This window comes from Nerophis ophidion, linkage group LG14 (genome assembly GCF_033978795.1).
Source record: "Nerophis ophidion isolate RoL-2023_Sa linkage group LG14, RoL_Noph_v1.0, whole genome shotgun sequence".
In the NCBI taxonomy this organism is placed as follows: domain Eukaryota; kingdom Metazoa; phylum Chordata; class Actinopteri; order Syngnathiformes; family Syngnathidae; genus Nerophis; species Nerophis ophidion.
The window spans coordinates 47244426-47266925 of record NC_084624.1 but is presented as its reverse complement, the minus strand read 5'-3'; the positions used below and the strand labels follow the sequence as shown (position 1 = coordinate 47266925).

The 22500-nt window shown below is 40.4% G+C and overlaps 1 protein-coding gene across 2 annotated transcripts in view; it reads right to left on the bottom strand.

Moving 5' to 3' along the window:
- The window catches only part of LOC133568762 (guanine nucleotide exchange factor VAV3-like), a 121873-nt gene that overhangs the window by 87269 nt on the left and 12104 nt on the right, over positions 1 to 22500 (bottom strand). For both annotated transcript variants that reach the window (XM_061920890.1, XM_061920891.1), the window contains exons 3-10: positions 20009 to 20067; positions 19870 to 19935; positions 15508 to 15616; positions 13343 to 13435; positions 9283 to 9351; positions 7419 to 7522; positions 3824 to 3923; positions 2015 to 2110 (exon numbers count right to left, since the gene is read on the bottom strand). In XM_061920890.1, coding sequence (XP_061776874.1) covers positions 2015 to 2110; positions 3824 to 3923; positions 7419 to 7522; positions 9283 to 9351; positions 13343 to 13435; positions 15508 to 15616; positions 19870 to 19935; positions 20009 to 20067 — 696 coding nt within the window. The remainder of the gene's footprint in view (positions 1 to 2014; positions 2111 to 3823; positions 3924 to 7418; positions 7523 to 9282; positions 9352 to 13342; positions 13436 to 15507; positions 15617 to 19869; positions 19936 to 20008; positions 20068 to 22500) is intronic.

Here is a 22500-nt window from a genome sequence, read left to right as displayed (position 1 = left end):
ATTGCACAGAACAGTACATATTCCGTACAATTGACCACTAAATGGTAACACCCCAATAAGTTTTTCAACTTGTTTAAGTTAATCAATTTCAATTCATGGTTAATTTAATTTTCCCTTTAAAAACAAAAATATTTTCGTGATTTTCTTTACAGGCTCCTTCATTGAAATGTCTCCTAGAAAATTATCCAATTATACACGTTTAAAAAAAAAATTGCTATAATTCAGAGGATTGTTAATGTTAAAATGAATAGTAAGAGTAAAAATGTAGTCAAATGGACAATAATCTGACAGTGAGAAGTTGTGGTGTCCATTTTGACTCAAATTTAATTTACGGTCAGGGTTGATACTGATAGTTTGGTCATGTTTGGGTTTTCCGGTTTTTGGGCGTTTTAATTCCTCTCCAGTGTTACTTTGTAGTTTCTACTTCCTGTGTTTTAGAATCACTTCCTGTCCTGGTGCTCTTGTTTTGGCAGTGTTTCCTGTTTGGTCTCTGTGTTTAGAAGCACCTTTACTTGAATGATTGATTGATTGAGACTTTTATTAGTAGATTGCACAGTACAGTACATATTCCATACAATTGACCACTAAATGGTAACACCCCAATAAGTTTTTCAACTTGTTTAAGTCGGGGTCCACGTTAATCAATTCATGGTTATTTTAATTTTCCTTTTAAAAACAAAAATATTTTCGTGATTTTCTTTACAGGCTCCATCATCAAAATGTCTCCGAGAAAATGATCCAATTATACACGTTTCAAAAAAAAAATTGCTATAATTTAGAGGATTGTTAATGTTAAAATGAATAGTAACAGTAAAAATGTAGTCAAATGAACAATAATCTGACAGTGAGAAGTTGTGGTGTCCATTTTGACTCAAATTTAATTTACGGTCAGGCTTCATACTGATAGTTTGGTCTTGTTTGGGTTTTCCGGTTTTGGGCGTTTTAATTCCTCTCCAGTGTTATTTTGTAATTTCTACTTCCTGTGTTTTAGAATCACTTCCTGTCCTGGTGCTCTTGTTTTGGCAGTGTTTCCTGTTTGGTCTCTGTGTTTAAGAGCACCTTTACTTGAATGATTGATTGATCAATTGAGACTTTTATTAGTAGATTGCACGGAACAGTACATATTCCGTACAATTGACCACTAAATGGTAACACCCCAATAAGTTTTTAATTTTTTTAAAGTCGGGGTCCATGTTAATCAGTTCATGGTTACTTTAATTTTCCTTTTAAAAACAAAAATATTTTCGTGATTTTCCTTACAGGCTCCTTCATCGAAATGTCTCCTAGAAAATGATCCAATTATACACGTTTTTAAAAAAAAATGCTATAATTTAGAGGATCGTTAATGTTAAAATGAATAGTAACAGTGAAAATGGAGTCAAATGGAAATTAAACCTCACAGTGAGAAGTTGTGGTGTCCATTTTGACTCAAATTTAATTTACGGTCAGGCTTCATACTGATAGTTTGGTCATGTTTGGGTTTTCCTGTGTTATGCCGTTGTAATTCCTCTCCAGTGTTATTTTGTAGTCTCTACTTCCTGTGTTTTAGAATCACTTCCTGCCCTGGTGCTCTTGTTTTGCCAGTGTTTCCTGTTTGGTCTCTATGTTTAAAAGCACCTTTACTTTCTGTCCTGTCAACACACCCGATTCTCATGAATTAGTCCTATTCGGTTCCTCCTTCAATTCTACTTTCTTAGTGTGCTGTTTTTGTTTTTTTCCCTGCTTCCTGTGACTATTAAATTAGTTTTACTTGCTCTTTGCCTGCAATCTCTGCATCTTTGGGGTCAGGCTGCAAGTCACCAATTGTAGCCGCTTGCCCAGTAAACATACTGAAATAATTTAAAAATGATTGTAATAACTTTTGTTGGCCTGGTCGCCAACAGTGCCCAGCGTCACCAAACTAGCAACCCATCCCACACATCCAAGCCCCCCCTGCTCACCATCCACCCCATATATGTATATTATTTTTTACATAACCCTGAAAGAAACACGTTATTAGACACAAGCTCCTTACCTGGAGGAGAAGGTGGTACTTGAGGACTCTCTGCATGGGGACCACCAGCAGGTCCCTCAGGGTGAACTTGCCATTGTTGGCCCTCTTGGAACACTCCTGGAACCAAAGTTCAACAACATTAGCATCTAATTTGCATAATTGGCCATGGCACATGTGCATGTCATTCTTATGGACTCTCAGGGAGAGACAAATGAGATGCACTATATTGCCAAAAGTATTTGGCCACCTGCCTTGACTCACATACGAACTTGAAATGCCATCCCATTGCTAAACCATAGGGTTTAATATGATGTGGGTCCACCTTTTGCAGCTATTACAGCTTCAACTCTTCTGGGATAAGGCTGTCCACAAGGTGTGTTTATAGGGGTTTTCCACCATTTTTCCAAAGCGCACATTGATGTTGGTCGAGAAGGCTCGAGCTGGCTCTCAGTCTCCGTTCTAATTCAGGTTCAGGTCAGGACTCTGCGCAGGCCAGTCAAGTTCATCCACAGTAGACTCTTTCATTCGTGTCTTTATGGATCTTTCTTTGTGCACCTGGTGCGCAGTCATGTTGGAAGAGGAAGGGGCCCTCTTCAAACTGTTCCCACAAGAATGGGAGCATGGAATCGTCCAAAATCGTTTGGTATCCTGGAGCATGCAAAGTTCCTTTCACAGGAACTTAGGGGCCAAGCCCAACTCCTGAAAAACAACCCCATACCATAATTCCTCCTCCACCGAATTTCACACTCAGCAGGATGCAGTCTGACATGCAGCGTTCTTCTGGCAACCTCCAAACCCAGACTCGTCCATCAGATTGCCAGATGAAAAAGCAGGATTCATTAGTCCAGAAAAGGCATCTCCACTGCTCTAGAGACCAGTGGCGATGTGCTTTACACCACTGCATCCCACACTTTGCATTGGACTTGGTGATGCATGGCTTAGATACAGCTGCTCGGCCATGGAAACACATTCCATGAAACTCTCTGCGTGCTGTACGTGGGCTAATTGGAAGGGCACATGTAGTTTGGAGCTCTGTAGCAACTGACTGTGCAGAAAGTCGGCGACCTCTTTGCACTATGCGCTCCAGCATTCGCTGACCCCCTGTCTGTCAGTTTAAATGGCCTACCACTTGGTGGCTGAGTTGCTGTTGTTCCCAAAATCTTCCATTTTCTCATAATAAAGCCGACTTTTGACTTTGGAATATTTAGCAGCGAGGACATTTCACGACTGGATTTGTTGCACGAGTGGCGTCCTATGACAGTTCCACGCTGGAAATCACTAAGAGTGGTCCATTCTTTCACAAATGTTTGTAGAAACAGTCTCCATGCCTGAGTGCTTGATTTTATACACCTGATTCTGATAACTTGGATGGGTGGCCAAAATACTTTTTCGCAATATAGTGTATATTACTCGTATATACTCGTCCATTGCATCTGGTCTCCCCTAGAGAGGGGGGGGGGTTACCCACATTTGCGGTCCTCTCCAAGGTTTCTCATAGTCATTCTCATCGACGTCCCACTGGGTTGTGAGTTTTTCCTTGCCCTTATGTGGGCGCTGAACCGCGGATGTCGTTGTGGCTTGTGCAGCCCTTTGAGACACTTGTGATTTAGGGCTATATAAATAAACATTGATTGATTGACATTTTTAGCCGTACCAATTAACTCCTCTCCGTCACACAGATCACACCTGCTGAGTCTTCTTATTCTTTGGCACAGTTACGATGCCACCTGTTGTACTTTCTTACCAACATCATACAGTCACAGACAGTCCCGTTATAATGTGTTTCGGAGCCAGGGTCCCCCACAAATGAACAAAATGAATAATCCTTGCCTGCAACTTGAGGCGAACGTCTTCCTTCTCCTTGCAGATGAGGTCCAGGACTGCAATGGCGATCTCCACCCGGCTGCAGTAGATGCTGTAGATGAGAAGCCTGCGAGACACAGGTGAGTACAGTGAGGTGTGGGGTGGTAATGCGGACATGTCCTCTTTTGCAGGACTGTCCGGGCTGTCCGGGCGGGGTTTCTAAAATGCCTCAAATGTCCTGGCGTTTTGAGTCAGGGTTGCGTGTATTTTCAATGTACGTCCGGGGTTGAGAAGGGGTTAAAAAAACAAAACAAATTGTGAAGGTGTGCGCACGCAGCAACATTCCTGAGGGAGGGGCAGAGACAGAGAGGGCGAGATAGTGGATTGATTGATAATCAAGGCATATTTGGTCAACAGCCATACAGGTCACACTGAGGGTGGCCGTATAAACAACTTTAACAAATATGTGCCACACTGTGAACCCACACCAAACAAGAATGGCAAACACATTTCGGGAGAACATCCGCACCGTAACACAACATAAACACAACAGGACAAATACCCAGAACCCCTTGCAGCACTAACTCTTCCGGGACGCTACAATATACACCCCCCGCTATTCCCTAAAACACTGATTACGTCACATCAAATATTCCACATTGAAAAATTATTTTGGTGAAACATTTTACATATTTTGTGTGTTTGCCATAAGAAAAACATAGTTTTGTTTGACAAAAAAAAGGGCGGAAAACAAACAAACAAACAAAAAAACAACATAAAAAAAACTAAAACATTTTGAAATGAGGGATAGACCTGAAGTTGATGTAGACTCCAGAGATTTAAGCGTTAAATATAAAATGTATGTGTGGGGAGGCGCAGCCGACGGGCCGACGGCGGGGCAGGGCATGCTGCAGCCCTGCCCAAGATGGCGGCAAGGAGGCGGCGAATGCGGATGAGCTGAGAGGCAGGGCGTGCCGGGAGCGACGCCGCCGCAATCAAATTCAGGTGCGTAGATCGCACACCGGCACACAATTGACATTTCTCCTCTGGCTGTATAAAAGGGGAGAAGGAGGAGGGATCATGGCAGAAGGAGTAGGAGAACCAGCAGCAGAAGCTGACGAGCGAAAACGACCGAGAGCGAGCCGAAGACAGCAACGCTTTCAGTCGGCCTGAAACCGAGAGAGGAGCGAGCAGGAGAGGAGCAGCTGAAAAGCGATCCGACCAAAAGACAAAGCTTTATTTGAAAAAATAAAGAGTCAAACCTGCTCAAGAGATGTCCTTCCTGAATGGTCCGTGGAACCCGCACGACGACGGCAGGATTCCGTCACAGTATGTATGTGTTAGAATAATTATGTATATATTATCACACTAACTTTAGTATGCTTAAAGTCCGTTGCTTTAGTTTTTAACTATTGTGCTCAAGTTAGACTTTTTCTAATCTATGCAAGGACAAAACTTCTTGTTTACTCAGCCACAGATGTTATCTTTGTTTTAGCCCGCTAACAGCCAAGGACTTCAAGGACCTCAACGAAGATAAGATGACAATATGCAGACGAAGCGGGGACAAGGCGAAGTCACAAGGCCCCCCAGCCCATTCCTTCACGTAATGTGCATCTTGGACCTGCTTTGCATGATATATGTGACCACTCCTTTTAGAGGCGGCCTTAGTGATGTAGACTATGGAACTCCTGAATAAATAGAGGGACGCGGGAGCTGAACCTTAGAGCGTAGTGCGAGACTTTGACTAAGTGTTCAGCTCCATGCGTTCTCCTCATGAGCTAAATTGAACTCTGTCTCTGCATGGTTCTTTGCTTCTTGTCTGATTTATAGATGTCATCAGTGTTTGAACCTGACAGTATGCCCTGGCACACCATTATCATCATTTCCTGACCCAAGCAAAACACTTTTTACATTTTTATACTAAAATAAATACACCTATAACTTATTAAATAAAAACATTAAAAAAAACTACCAGCAGCGGTAAAGTTCAGATCCATGAAGGAAAGAAGAAAGTGGATGAATGTTTATAACTGAATATATTTACATATGCATATAAATTTGTCTTCTGTTTTTTATTATTTATTTTAATGAATTAAGTAACGTTTATGACAACCTTTTTCCAAAACACAATATAGAATGTGAGATATAACCGGACAATGCATACGTTTATCATTTGTTTTCAAAATGCTTACAAAAAAGTGGGACCCCAAAAATTTACTGTGGGACCCCATTTTTATGACTTGATGGGGTCCCTGGAAAATTCCTAGCGCCAACACTGTTGTCAACAGAGTTGAAAAAATGCTTTATTCAAATGAATATTATTTATAAAGCAAGTTCGAGTATCATTGGCAGATGTTCACCTAGTCCCGGCCTTGGCACGCATAAATGTGTCTTCTTTTTGGGATTTCAGAATATGGTCAGCCTAGGTCAGTGGTTCTCAACCTTTTTTCAGTGATGTACCCCCTGTGAACATTTTTTTAATTCAAGTACCCCCTAATCAGAGAAAAGCATTTTTGGTTGAAAAAAAGAGATGAAGTAAAATACAGGACTATGTCATCACTTTCTGATTTATTAAATTGTATAATAGTGCAAAATATTGCTCATTTGTATTGGCCTTTTTTGAACTATTTGGAAAAAAAGATATAAAATAACTAAAAACTTGTTGAAAAATAAACAAGTGGTTTAATTATAAATTAAAGCTGCAAGCAGCGTTGGTCGGGTCCGCCTTTGGTTGCTGCGGCCGCTTCTCAAGCCCTGATCTTAGTCAGACCTACATAGAGGTTTTTGTTCCATGTCTCTACGACATTCCTAACAGACGTTACAAGCAGTTTTGCCTGTTTTTTTTCCTAGGGGGAGTTAGAGCCCAATTGTGATTTTTGGGGTTTGGTTTTTTATTAGATGGCAATTTTTACCAGTCCTGATGTGTGTGTAAAATTTGGTGAGTTTTGAAGCATGTTAAGGGGGTGAAATTACAGATCGGCGATTCTGGATGTTGTTGATAAATGGCTTTTGCTTTGCATAGTAGAGCTTTAACTTGCACTTTGAAGCATTTTAAGGGGGTCAAATTACAGTTTAAAGAGGCAAAAATGACATTTTTTAGGAAACTTTGCGCAGGGGTTTTTTGAATGCGCGTAAAATCCAAACCGGAAAAGTAATCAAAACTTTGTTGGACAGTTTTAATTTAAAGATTTCTACACATAGATGTAATCACCAACTTAAAGTGCCCTCTCTGGGGATTGTAATAGAGATCCATCTGGATTCATCAACTTCATTCTAAGCATTTCTCTACAAAAAAAGAAATCTTTAACATAAATATTTATGGAACATGTCCACAAAAATTCTAGCTGTCAACACTGAATATTGCATTGTTGTATTTTTTTTTCACAGTTTATGAACTTACATTCATACTTTGTTAAAGTATTATTCAATAAATATATTTATGAAGGATTTTTTAATTGTTGCTATTTTTAGAATATTCTCAAAAAATCTCACATACCCCTTGGCATACCTTCAAGTACCCCCAGGGGTACACGTACCCCCGTTTGAGAACCACTGGCCTAGGTAATGCCCCTTATGAGAGACAAACACAGAAGCACGGGGATGTCAGAAAGAGTTGCCATACCTCTCTTTGTAGCTGATGAAAATTTGGTAGAGGTTCAAAGCGTTCTTGTTCAGGATGGAGTCTTGAACATCCACCATCAGGCTCTTGTGGACCTTGACCAAGTCCTACAATGAAATACGAAGGCAATAAAAGGATCAACATGAATTGATTAACATGGACCACGACTTAAACAAGTTGAAAAACTTATTCGGGTGTTACCATTTAGTGGTCTATTATACGGAATATGTAGTGTACTGTGCAATCTACTAACCCTGTTTCCATATGAGTTGGGAAATTGTGTTAGATGTAAATATAAACAGAATACAATGATTTGCAAATCCTTTTCAACTCATATTCAATTGAATGCAATACAAAGACAACATATTTGATGTTCAAACTCATAAACTTTATTTTTTTTTGCAAATAAAAATTAACTTAGAATTTCATGGCTGCAACATGTGCCAAAGTAGTTGGGAAAGGGCATGTTCACCACTGTGTTACATCACCTTTTCTTTCAACAACACGTTTGGGAACTGAGGAAACTAATTGTTGAAGCTTTGAAAGTGGAATTCTTCCCCATTCTTGTTTTATGTAGAGCTTCAATCTCTGTTGTCGTATTTTACGCTTCATAATGCGCCACACATTTTCCATGGGAGACAGGTCTGGACTGCAGGCGGGCCAGGAAAGTACCCGCACTCTTTTTTTACGAAGCCACGCTGTTGTAACACGTGCTGAATGTGGCTTGGCATTGTCTTGCTGAAATAAGCAGGGGCGTCCATGAAAAAGACGGCGCTTGGATGGCAGCATATGTTGTTCCAAAACCTGTATGTACCTTTCAGCATTAATGGTGCCTTCACAGATGTGTAAGTTACCCATGCCTTGGGCACCAATGCACCCCCATACCATCACAGATGCTGGCTTTTCAACTTTGCGTCGATAACAGTCTGGATGGTTCGCTTCCCCTTTGGGCCGGATGACGCGATGTCGAATATTTCCAAAAACTATTTGAAATGTGGACTCGTCAGACCACAGAACACTTTTCCACTTTGCATCAGTCCATCTTAGATGATCTCGGACCCAGAAAAGTTGGTGGCGTTTCTGGATGTTGTTGATAAATGGCTTTCACTTTGCATAGTAGAGCTTTAACTTGCACTTACAGATGTAGCGACCAACTGTATTTAGTGACAGGGGTTTTCTGAAGTGTTCCTGAGCCCATGTGGTGATATCCTTTAGAGAATGGTGTCGGTTTTAGATACAGTGCTGTCTGAGGGATCGAAGGTCACGGTCATTCAATGTTGGTTTAAGGCCATGCCGCTTACGTGGAGTGATTTTTCCAGATTCTCTGAACCTTTTGATGATATTATGGAGCGTAGATGTTGAAATCCCTAAATTTCTTGCAATTGCACTTTGAGAAAGGTTGTTCTTAAACTGTTTGACTATTTGCTCACGCAGTTGTGGACAAAGGGGTGTACCTCGCCCCATCTTTTCTTGTGAAAGACTGAGCATTTTTTGGGAAGCTGTTTTTATAGCCAATCATGGCACCCACCTGTTCCCAATTAGCCTGCACACCTGTGGGATGTTCCAAATAAGTGTTTGATGAGCATTCTCAACTTTATCAGTTTTTTATTGCCACCTTTCCCAACTTCTTTGTCACATGTTGCTGGCATCAAATTCTAAATTTAATGATTATTTGCAAAAAAATATTAAATGTTTATCATATGTCTTTGTAGCATATTCAACTGAATATGGGTTGAAAATGATTTGCAAATCATTGTATTCCGTTTATATTTACATCTAACACCATTTTCCAACTCATATGGAAACGGGGTTTGTACTAATAAATCAATCAATCAATTAATTCATAAAAAAACAAGGGGAAACTCACTGGAATGTTGACAAAAACTTTGTCCATTTCAGCCGCGGAGAAAAACCTCTTCAGAGGGTTGAGGAAATTCTGCGAAGAGTCACAAAGAACGTGAAAACAAAAGTAGTCACAACCTGGCACATTAGTCAATCTGTTGTAACATATGGGTTATATAGTTCATGTGAGGATGTTTGATTTGATTGCTGATAAGCTCATCTATTATTATTTACAGTTAAACAGTTAAAAGGGAAAGGATTTGATTCATACATGTATTTGACATTTATTATTTGAGAAACACTGACACGGTATTGAGCTGTTTTCTATTTTATAGCCTAACAACGGGTTAACTATCATACTATACTGCATTTTCCGCAATTCATTTCGGCAAACCGGATATAAAAAAAAAAAAAGACCGGGAAAAGATGCTTTGTGGTTGATGAGATTGAACATTACGAGCCTAGGGGTGAATGCATGAACGACAGATAACAATCGATATATATGTGAATGCATATTTGTACCACCGCCTTGCCAATTAGGGTAAAGTGCGTAGAGGTGGCTGTGGAACTCAGCACACACCGAATCCATCGGTACCAAGTACCAATTTACATCAAATCAATCAGTGCCAGTAGGCAGCACGGTGGGGGAGTGGTTACTTTGTCGGCCTCACAATACGAAGGTTTGGGTTCGATCCTGCACTCGGGATCTTTGTTTGGAGTTTGCATGTACTCCAGCTTCCTCTTGCCGCCAAAGACATGCACCTGGGGATAGGCCCCTCCCACCTCCAAAGACATGCACCTGGGGATAGGCCCCTCCCACCTCCAAAGACATGCACCTGTGGATAGGCCCCTCCCACCTCCAAAGACATGCACCTGGGGATAGGCCCCTCCCACCTCCAAAGACATGCACCTGGGGATAGGCCCCTCCCACCTCCAAAGACATGCACCTGGGGATAGGCCCCTCCCACCTCCAAAGACATGCACCTGGGGATAGGCCCCTCCCACCTCCAAAGACATGCACCTGGGGATAGGTTGATTGGCAACACTAAATTGGCCCTAGTGTGTGAATGTTGTCAGTCTATCTGTGTTAGCCCTGTGATGAGATAGTGACTTGTCCAGGGTGTATTCCCACCTTCCGCCCGTGTGCAGCTGGGATAGGCTCCAGCACCCCCACGACCCTATATAAGTGGTAGAAAATGGATGGATGGATGTATAGAAAGACATACGGTAATAACTTGAAGTAAATAATGAAGATCAAAAACAATTACAAACAAAAAAAACCCCACAAAAAATACTAAAAGCTTACCTTTTTTATATTTGCATAGTATATATTATTAATGTTGTAAATACACATCTTTATAAGACATGCACCTGGGGATAGGTTGATCGGCAACACTAAATGGTCCCTAGTGTGTGAATGTGAGTGTGAATGTTGTCTGTCTATCTGTGCTGGCGACTTGTCCAGGGTGTACACCGCCTTCCGCCCGTGTGCAGCTGGGATAGGCTCCAGTACCCCCCGCCACCCCGAAAGGGATAAGCGGTAGAAAATGGATGGATGGATGGAAAACAGTGCCATATTTCCATACCTTTGTTGAACTTACATTCATGCCCAGTGCCAAAGTTGGTACCGACTCAAGCATTTGGCGGGAAAACAAGCGTACATTTTCATCATAAAAATACTACGACTAATAATTAACAATTATAAAACATGTTGAAGACAGGAAGTAAACCTACTGTCAGTGATTACTGTGACAGGGTTGGATTAAATAAGATCTATTTCTTCCAACTGGAAAAGTTGTATTGTGTAACTGTAAACATGTGATGTACTTCATTATACATTAAAGTACAACATTTTAATATTTTTTTTAAATAATGAATCGTCTTTTGATATACATACATTGAATTACCGTATTTCCTAGAATTGCCGCTGGGGCGCTAATAATTTAAAACTTCTTCTCACTCCGGCGTTTACCAAAGGCATGCGGTAAATTTAGGCCTGTGCTTAAAATTTTGAGTGTGATGTAAGGATACCAGCATGAAAAGCACACTTAATAAAAAAAACGTTATTATGGTCTTACCTTTACTTATAAATGAAGTCCATGCGCAGCTCCTTCTGATCAAAAGCATCGATAACTTGTTTATAGAAGTCTTCCTTATCTTTCTTCAGTTTTAAAAGTCTCTCTGTCACGATGGAGATCTTCCTTTATTACCTCCTGCTTCGATTGAAAGTCCAGTTTAGAAAACTGTTTTATTTTAGATATGTAATCCTCCATGTTAAAAGTGCAAGCGAGAGGAAAAAATAAACACACGCTGCTTGTTGTCACTTCTTCTGCAGCCGAGTAGTCGCAAGAAGGATCACTAGCGCCCTCTACCACCAGGAGGCGGGAGTCATTTAATGACTCATATTTGACACACGCAGCTACGGTATACTAATAAAACATAGCTGCTTACTGTTCTTTTTAGCATATTTAATAGCTTGGACCTTAAATCCTACTGAATAGCTCTTAATCTTCCCTTTATGCAATTTCAAATTATTAAAATCAGCCTCCTCTATTTTGAAAATGATGACTGGTGAACTGTCACTCGTGACGTGACGAGTTTGACCCGGAGGAAATTCTAGGCATATGCTAATTATTTGGCAAAACGAGTTTGACCAGGCAGTAATTCTAGGCAGGCGCATATTATATACCCGGCGGCAATTCAAGGAAATATGGTATACTAATTTGAGCATTTTATTCATAGGTACTGACCAGTATCTCAGGGTCGGGTGAGTAATCACATTATAGATTGCTTGTCGTACAAAACTAACGCCGGGGTCGCATGTTACTGCGTGGATTGTTCTCCCAAGATGCAGACGGAAACTCCGGAGGCAAGGTGCAGGTATTTATTCTCAAAAATCCGGCAGGAAATGCAGATAAACAAAACAAGCGGGTATCAAAGCTAAGAAAAAGACTAGCACGAAAGCGTAGCATGCACTGCAAAAACTGAAATCTAAGTAAGATTAAATATCTCAAATAAGGGTGATATTTGCTTATTTTCTGTCTGATAAGATAATTCTTCTAACTCAGCAGATTTCATGTTAGAGTGTTTTACTTGTTTTAAGGGTTTTGGTCCTAAATGATCTCAGTAAGATATTACAGCTTGTTGCTGAGATGTTATGACCTATGTTGAGTAAAACATGCTTGAAACTAGAATATCAACTGTTGCAAAGCTGTGTCAACAACACCCACAAGTATAAAAGTACTTTTTTAAAGTAATAATTTCTTATTTCAAGCATGTAAAAAAAACATGACTTTGAGACAATAGTGTCTCATACGGACTTTGCTGTTTTATTTTCAATGAAACAATAGAAAATACGTACTCATATAGTAGTACACTTGTTATTAGTGAGAATATACTTATTTTAAGGTATTTTTGGCTACATTGAGGTTAGCTAATTTTACTTGTTTTGGAAAGTCTCGACAAGCCAACTCTCAAATCCCTTCACTGGCTTCCTGTTCCACTCCGGATTGAAAACAAAGTCTCCCTACTAACCCACCAGTGCCTCCATGGAAATGCCCTCCCTCTACCTCAAAGAACTACTTACCCCCAAATCCTCCACACAATACCCCCGCTCCAAACAGGCTAACCTCCTCCGTCCTCCAAGGACAAAGCTACGAACTATAGGGGGACCGGGCTTTCTGCTCTGCTGCTCCTGGTCTTGGAACGCTCTCCCTGACCACCTGAGGGCACCACAGACTGTGGATGCTTTTAAAAAAGGCTTAAAAACCCTTCTTTTTAAAAAAGGTTTTTTTCTAGATATATATGCATACTAGTTCTAGTTTTTATTTTTATTATCTTTTTATTTTGTTTTCTTTTTTAATACACTTTAGCACTTTGAGGTTGTTTGCTCAATGTAAAGTGCTTTATTTTTACGAATAAAATCTATTATTACTATTAAGCCAAATTTCCGTGTTCTTTTGGCAGATCATTTTGCTTAGTTCAAATAAAATACCTCTCATTTTTGTAATCAATAATGGATGTCAACACAGGGCTCGGTAGGGAAAAAGCGGAACGTTTGATGCCGAGGCAGCGTGTGTGCGCACCTTCTCGATGGATTCCAACGTCTCCGTGTACTTCTCCTCCGTCTGTTTGATCTCAGAGAGGCAGCAGCTTCGGACGTCTGACTCCATCGGCTTCTGGAAGGACACGCGGAGAAGAAAAAAACATCTTAATAAATGGATGGATAGTATTTGGATCGGTCAGAAAGAAACAAGTATGGGAGTTCAGAGGATGTATTCCTGATACAAATGCTAGAAATTATATGTTCTTTAGCATAATATCGCTGGTATAGCACTGCGGACCGCATTATCACTTTCATAATGTATATATTAAGGTGTTGTGTTCTGAAAAACATAGTCTAAAACAGTGGTCCCTACCGAAAAAAAAGAAGAGAAAATCCAGCTAATTCGAATCTTTTTGAAAATTTTTTAAAAAAGAATTTATGGAACATCATTAGTCATTTTTCCTGAATAAAATTAATTTTAGAATGTTGATGACATGTTTTAAATAGGTTAAAATCCAATCTGCACTTTGTTGGAATATATAACAAATTGGACCAAGCTATATTTCTAAGAAAGAAAAATCATTATTTCTTCTAGATTTTCCAGAACAAAAATTTTAAAAGAAATTCAAAATACTTTGAAATAAGATTTCAATTTGATTCTAAAGATATTGTAGATTTGACCGAAAATTTTTTTTTAATTTTAATCATAATAAGTTTGAAGAAATATTTCACAAATAATCTTCGTCGAAAAAACAGAAGCTAAAATGAAGAATTAAATAAAAATTGTTTATTCTTTACAATAAAAAAAAATAATAATTTACTTGAAAATTGATTTAAATTGTCAGGAAAGAAAAGGAAGGAATTTAAAAGGTAAAAAAGTATATGTGTTTAAAAATCCTAAAAAACTTTGAAATAAGACTTAAATAAGATTCTGCAGATTTTCTAGATTTGCCAGAAATTTTTTGGGAATTTTAATCATAAGTTTGAAAAGTATTTACGGAATGTTTTTGTAGAGTAAATGATGAAAAAAACACTTAATTGAACGTTTTTTTTAAAAGACGGGAAAACAGGAAAAAAAAATGAAAATAAAATTTTGAAACATAGTTTATCTTCAATTTCGACTGTTTAAATTTCAAAATTCACCAGAAAAAAAACAAGAAAAAAAATGTGCTAATTCGAAACTTTTTGAAAAAATTAAAAAAATTCTTTATGGAACATCATTAGTAATTTTTCCTGATTAAGATTAATTTTAGAATTTTGATGACAATCTGCACTTTGTTAGAATATATAACAAATTGGACCAAGCTATATTTCTAACAAAGACAAATCAGTATTTCTTCTAGATTTGCCAGAATAATTCTTTTGAATTTTAATCATAATAAGTTTGAAAAGTATTTTACAAATATTCTTCGTCGAAGAAACAGAAGATAAAATGAAAAATTTAATTAAAATGGATTTATTATTCTTTACAATAAAAAATGTATTTACTTGAACATTGACTTAAATTGTCAGGAAAGAAGAGGAAGGAATTTAAAAGGTAAAAAAGTATATGTGTTTAAAAATCCTAAAATCATTTTTAAGGTTGTATTTTTTCTCTAAAATTGTCTTTCTGAAAGTTATAAGAAGCAAAGTAAAAAAAAGACATTTATTTAAACAAGTGAAGACCAAGTCTTTAAAATATTTTCTTGTATTTTCAAATTCTATTTGAGTTTTGTCTCTCTTAGAATTAAAAATGTCGAGCAAAGCGAGACCAGCTTGCTAGTAAATAAATACAATTTAAAAAATAGAGGCAGCTCACTGGTAAGTGCTGCTATTTGAACTATTTTTACAACAGGCCAGCGGGCGACTCATCTGGTCCTTACGGGCGACCTGGAGCCCGCAAACCGCGTTGGTGACCCCTGCCCTACCCCGATTACGTCACATCACATATTCCACTTTGAAAAATAACTTTGGTGAAACATTTGACATATTCTGTGTGTTTGCCATAAAATAAACAGTTTTGTTTGACAGAATTCCTCCCAGTCCCGGGCTTGGCACGCATATGTGTCCTCTTTTTGGGCCACATTAGTAAAAAACTCAGTTGTGAAGATATAGCACAGAGTTTTGCTGTGTGACTATTAATATTCCCCCCCGATATCAGTTGGCGTACAGTATTTACAGTAGGTAGCATGTCACGTTGCTAAGGTCAAAGTTCCTTGAGTTTACCTGCTGTTCGGTCCTCATGAGGTCCTCGTAAATCTCCCCGCCTGCGTGGTCTTCTTCCAGCCTGTAGACCACCGCGTACAAGTCTTCCTCATCCTCCATGGAGTTTTCACTACAAAAAACAAACAAACATCTATTGTCAGCCCCCTTAATTACATTGTGAAATAATTTTTAAAGGCAATATTAATAATCAATTATTCAATCAATGTTTATTTATATTGCCCTAAATCACAAGTGTCTCAAAGGGCTGCACAAGCTGCAACGGCATCCTCGGTTCAGATCCCACATCAGGGCAGGGAAAAAGTCACAACCCAGTGGGATGTCTATGGGAATGACTATGAGAAACCTTGGAGCGGACCGCAGATGTGGCTCCCACTCCAGCTCCAACAACATGTCTCGTCCCGGCTGCTGCTAATAAAGGCGACAGGTGATTAGATAACAAAGGCCCACCTGGGCCATCCACTCACCTGTCGCTGTCTTCGAGGCCGGTCCTTACTTTAATTGTCGCCATGGAGGCGAGGATTGGTGAAAACACTGAAGACGGCGGATGGACGTTACCCGCCAGCTAGTCAGTGTTATAAGGTCACCTTTATTTTTAGTTTTAAATCAAAATGCGTCCGTTCTCCCTGTCTACACACTGTGTCTATTTGTACGTACTCTGTGATTGTGTGCCGCCGAACATGCTCCTCGGCTTGTAAAACCAGCAATGACATGACGTGATGACGACACGGGCGCTGGGTGGTGCGGGACCGGTACTTTTCAGAGGCGGTATAGTACCGTAAATGATTCATTAGTATCGCGGTACTATACTAGTACCGGTTTTGGAGAGGCGGAGCCGACCGGCCGACGGCGGGGCAAGGCACGCTGGAAACCTGCCCAAGATGGCGGCAAGAAGGCGGTGAATGCGGCGGAGCGGAGTGGCGGGGCGTGCCGGGAGCGCCGCCGCCGCAATCTGATTCAGGTGCGTGGATCGTGCACCGGCACACGATTGACTTATCTCCTTGCAGAGTATAAAAGGGGAGAAGAAGGAAAGATCAGGGAGGAGTTGGAGAGCCAGTAAGAGCGATCAAAGAGCAACAGAGAGCGAGCCATAGAAGAGGACGAGGACGACGGCGGCTGAAAGAGCGGACCGGAGAGCGAGAGGCGGAGAGCGAGAAACGGAGAAGCGAGCAGTGGGAGCGACGCCGGCGAAAAGACATCTGCCTTTATTGAAAAATAAAAGAGTCAAACCTGCTCAAAAGAATGTCCTTCCTGGGTGGTCCACTGAACCCAAGCGACGACAGCGAGAGACTGTCACACCGGTATACCGTACAACCCGATATATATATATATGTTTTCATAATATATAATGTGAATAGTTGTATAGTATTAGGGCCTGGCACTAGTGAATGACAAAACATTTACAAGCAATTTATTTATAATTGTTTGAGACTTGCCTCTATTGACAAATAATGTACTATGGACTGCAATAGTCAAGGACGATTATTTCATATGTCTAGCATGTGTGCTATTGTGTGCTTAGCTGTTGTACAGCTGCCAGCTCTATGTTGTCGAGATCCCACATGACAGTTTGTACTTTGTTAGTTATTCACCTGTGTTCTGCAAGACTTCCTGTCCTGGTGATCTTATTTTGGTTCTACTTCCTGTCGGGCTCCTTGTTTTGCTGCACCTTCACTTTCTGTTTAGCTCAGTGCCAGCGCACCTGTTTTCTATTTCTACTCAAGTATATTTAGGATCACTTGTTGCTCCTTGCCAGCGCTGGATTATTGACGCATGAGTTATTCTTCTGCCGCCACGTACCTTGCCCCAGTTTTTTTTGTTTATGCTGTTTTGTGCTCTCTAAGCGTGGATTCTGTAGTGTGTATATACAGCCCCAGTTCAGCCACCTCAGCATTTTAGAGCCCTGTTATGCAGAACCAACTTTTCGTACCTATTAGTACCTGCTGTTCTGTATTTGGGATCTGCATAAGTCCCAACTGTGGAGGCATTGCAGAGATATTTATAAAACAATCTTGCCTTCCTTCATACTTTCTCCAAACGAGCCATTCGGAACTTGCCCAATTTGTGACGTCACCTCCATCCTTTGCCCGCCCAATCACAGCGAATATACAGTGCAAATAGTGCGTAATGTAACTTTCTTTGTAAATATGTATCACTTTGTACATTTACTGTACGTATCTGTTTAGGGGGGCATGGCCTGCGGGCCTGCAGCGGAACGGGGTGTGACAGGGCCGGCCTCGAAGTAAGCGACAGGTGCATAGATGGCCCAGGTGGGCCATATTATCTTGTCACACCGCGGTGAGGGATGTCTTGTCTTGTAACTTGCATGTTTTATTTTGAAAAGCAACTCCTCTTGTTTCAGATTACTTGCCCTCCCTCTTGTGTCATCAGTCTGACGTCATCCCTGACCCCTGATTGTTTCCACCTGTTTACCCGTTACCCTCATGTGTCATACAAGCCCACAACTCCCCTTGTTCAACACCAGATAGTCTCGAGTTTTCGCGCCCGTCTCTCTTCCATGTCTATGTCCATGCCTTGCCTTGTCCCACGCTTATTTTCCTGGATTCTGAATCCCCACGCTGCTATTTTGAGTTTGACTTTTTATCCTCCTCAGTAGAGTGAATTTTGTTATTTAGTTTTTTTCAATCAATGTGGTGAGTTATTATTTTTTTCCCTACTAATCTTTCTTTCCTCAAATTTTTTGAGTGATTTTTTTGTTTACCGTTATTATATTAAGATTAAGTGTAGAAATTTTCATTGTCATTGTTTTCCTCCTCCTGTTGGAGCGTTTTATGTTAATAAGTTTCATAGCAGATACAGCGCAAATTATAGTTTGTCTTTGTTTTTTGTATTTTCTTCCTTTTAGGAGTGATTCTCGGTTATTCCCGTTTAACCTTTGTTTTTTTTTGGAACCTTTTTTCGTCGATCGTTTTTGTTATTTGTAGATATTGTATTTCTCTTACTCTGGAGGTGAAAGAGCCGTCAAAATAAAAGCCCTACTAAGTATCCCTACTCTGCATCTGAGTTCATTCCTTTGTCCAAGCCTGACACTGTCGCTCTGGTTAAAGCAGCAGCCGGGAGGAGAGACATTGTTGGAGCTGGGGCGAGAGTGCGAGAGAGACAGACTTTGTGCTGAAAAGCCAAAGCAAGGAAAACCCCTCAAAATGAACCAGTGTTGCATCCTGAAACCCGGACTCTCGTGTCGATGCTTGGTGGTCTGGAGGACCCACGGGAGTGCAACCTCAACAGTATCTTAAAGGATGTTCTAAATAAATGTATATAGCTTGTGGTTCGTGTTATTTGCTGTATGTGTAATAAAATATGCAAGTTTAATAGTTTAATTTTCTCTTTGCAATACATCAGGCGTCTCAGACACATTTGGCCCGCGAGAGGTTTTTTTGCGGCCCCCACCTTAATATGAAAGATTAATGTTAGTGCGGCCCGCGAGTTGTATACGAATGGCGCTTGACAGCGTTGTATGCCAGGCGGACCGGTAGCTTCCGAAGCACTCCGCCGAAGGACCGAGCTTCAATACAAAACTGTGGTGCACTGACTGAGAGTAGCTGGGCGAATCGGACCTGTAACACGTTAGTCGTGATGTCAGCCCGTTCGGGGTTAATTTTGCTACCGTAACTGTAAACGTTCCCCCCAACATTCTGCATTGCCTACCCCTGCGTTAGTGGAAAAGCGGCAAATGAAGGAAAGCGACAGAGACGTTGCCATGGAAACGAGGGTTTTCTTATGTGCCTGGCTGCAGTCACACCGCGACACCTGTCCGTCAGTAATAACAGTCCCCGATAACCCTGACCAATTCAACAGTTATTTGTGTGCATTTATAGTTGGATTTCATTTTGTGTTGAAACTGAAAATAAAGACATTTCAAAATATTTTTTTAAAGAAATATTTTCTTGCGGCCTAGCCTCACCCAGACTCTGGAACCAGTGGGCCCCAGGTAAATTGGGTTTGAGACCCCTGCAATACATTATTTGAGGGACTGATACATGTTTTGGAGTTTGTTAATAGAAAATAAAGCAAACAAGTGAAAATGTCCTCATAAAGTATAAAATGTACATACAGTACCGTATGTACTTATTTATATCTGCACCTTATTGCTCTTTTATCCTGCACTACAACGAGCTAATGCAACATTTCGTTCTTATCTGTACTGTAAAGTTCAAATGTTATTATTAATACTATTCTTACATTATAATGTATTATATATATATGTATATAATAAGTAGGTTAATAAACATTTTAAATAACGCCACAAATATAGTAGTTCATCATGTCATGTTTTGTCATCTTTAATAATGATGTTCTGCAACAGCAGTAATAGTTGAGAAAGAGGAATGTACTTATACTTACTCCATCAGGTCTTCCAGGTGGTTGTAAATGTCCTCATCTTTTAGGATACTTTCTGTGGGAAAAGGCCTGCAAGACGTACAAGTGCAAGGATATCAGTGTTAAAGCCAAACAAGGTGCATTGATGATGAGGTGGACTTACTTGAAGCCTCCTTGCAGTGCTATTGCTGTGTTGGAGAGCTTGGAGAGTGTGTCCATGACCTGGTGAAAGAGCATCGCGTCATATCTTAAGTCTTGAAAGCCATTCACTGACATCCTCGAGATGATAAGACAGTCTGAGATAGTAGTAAATACAAACCCTGTTTCCATATGAGTTGGGAAATTGTGTTAAATGTAAATATAAACGGAATACAATGATTTGCAAATCATTTTCAAGCCATATTCAGTTGAATATGCTACAAAGACAACATATTTGATGTTCAAACTCATAAACATTTTTTTTTTTTGCAAATAATCATTAACTTTAGAATTTGATGCCAGCAACACGTGACAAAGAAGTGGGGAAAGGTGGCAATAAATACTGAAAAAGTTGAGGAATGCTCATCAAACACTTATTTGGAACATCCCACAGGTGTGCAGGCTAATTGGGAACAGGTGGGTGCCATGATTGGGTATAAAAACAGCTTCCCCAAAAAATGCTCAGTCTTTCACAAAAAAGGATGGGGCGAGGTACACCCCTTTGTCCACAACTGCGTGAGCAAATAGTCAAACAGTTTAAGAACAACGTTTCTCAAAGTGCAATTGCAGGAAATTTAGGGATTTCAACATCTACGCTCCATAATATCATCAAAAGGTTCAGAGAATCTGGAGAAGTCACTCCACGTAAGCGGCATGGCCGGAAACCAACATTGAATGACCGTGACCTTCAATCCCTCAGACGGCACTGTATCAAAAACCGACATCAATCTCTAAAGGATATCACCACATGGGCTCAGGAACACTTCAGAAAACCACTGTCACTAAATACAGTTTGTCGCTACATCTGTAAGTGCAAGTTAAAGCTCTACTATGCAAAGCAAAACCCATTTATCAACAACATCCAGAAACTCTGCCGTCTGCTCTGGGCCCGAGATCATCTAAGATGGACTGATGCAAAGTGGAAAAGTGTTCTCTGGTCTGACGAGTCCACATTTCAAATTGTTTTTGGAAATATTCGACATCGTGTCATCCGGACCAAAGGGGAAGCGAACTATCCAGACTGTTATCGACGCAAAGTTCAAAAGCCAGCATCTGTGATGGTATGGGGGTGCATTAGTGCCCAAGGCATGGGTAACTTGCACATTTGTGAAGGCACCATTAATGCTGAAAGGTACATACAGGTTTTGGAACAACATATGCTGCCATCTAAGCGCCGTCTTTTTCATGGACGCCCCTGCTTATTTCAGCAAGACAATGCCAAGCCACATTCAGCACGTATTACAACAGCGTGGCTTCATAAAAAAAAGAGTGCGGGTACTTTCCTGGCCCGCCTGCAGTCCGGACCTGTCTCCCATGGAAAATGTGTGGCGCATTATGAAGCATAAAATACGACAGCAGAGACCCCGGACTGTTGAACGACTGAAGCTCTACAAGAATGGGAAAGAATTCCACTTTCAAAGCTTCACTAATTAGTTTCCTCAGTTCCCAAATGTTTATTAGTGTTGTTAAAAGAAAAGGTGATGTAACACAGTGGTGAACATGCCCTTTCCCAACTACTTTGGCACGTGTTGCAGCCATGAAATTCTAAGTTAATTATTATTTGCAAAAAAAAAATTAAGTTTACGAGTTTGAACATAGAAATCTCTTGTCTTTGAAGTACATTCAAATGACTATGGGTTAAAAATTGTTTTCAAATCATTGTATTCCGTTTATATTTACATCTAAACACAATTTCTCAACTCATATGGAAACGTGGTAAAAAATCTGGTCATCCAGGCGACCAACAAGGTGTCATTTATTTATTTTTCAAGGAGTTGGCAACCCTGTCCACAACAGACCAGCTGGAACATAATAAAGTCAGATATTTATACTACACATAAGCTGGTATTTGCCACTAACTATACGTATCTACAATCTATTTGAGTATGTCTCTTTTTGGTAGTGTTTTTAAAAGTTCCCTGAGCCGTGTCAGCACTGAGTTGACTTGTTGGTTAATGAGGTGAGATCTACCAGGGCCGTCTGTGCTTCCTGTGACAACACAGCTGTTGTTGCTCCTTGTCAACCAGGTGCACTCGCAGCTTGTCATCTCTGCCGTGTGACACCTTAAAATTAGGGGATCAACCATGTCGGATGATTTCATTTATCAGTAACCTAGTTAAAGTTAAGTTAAATTTAAAGTACCAATAATTGTCACAACACACTCTAGGTGTGATGAAATGCGTCCTCTGCATTTGACCCATCCCCATATTCACACCCTGGGAGGTGAGGAGAGCAGTGAGCAGCAGCAGTGGCCGCGCCCATGAATCATTTTTGGTGATGTAACCCCCAATTCCAACCCTTGATGCTGAGTGCCAAGCAGGGTGCCTCGAAGGTCTGGAGTAGTCCTGAGTTCAATTCCAGGCTCGGGATCTTTCTGTGTGGAGTTTGCATGTTCTCCCCGTGAATGCGTGGGTTCCCTCCGGGTACTCCGGCTTCCTCCCACCTCCAAAAACATGC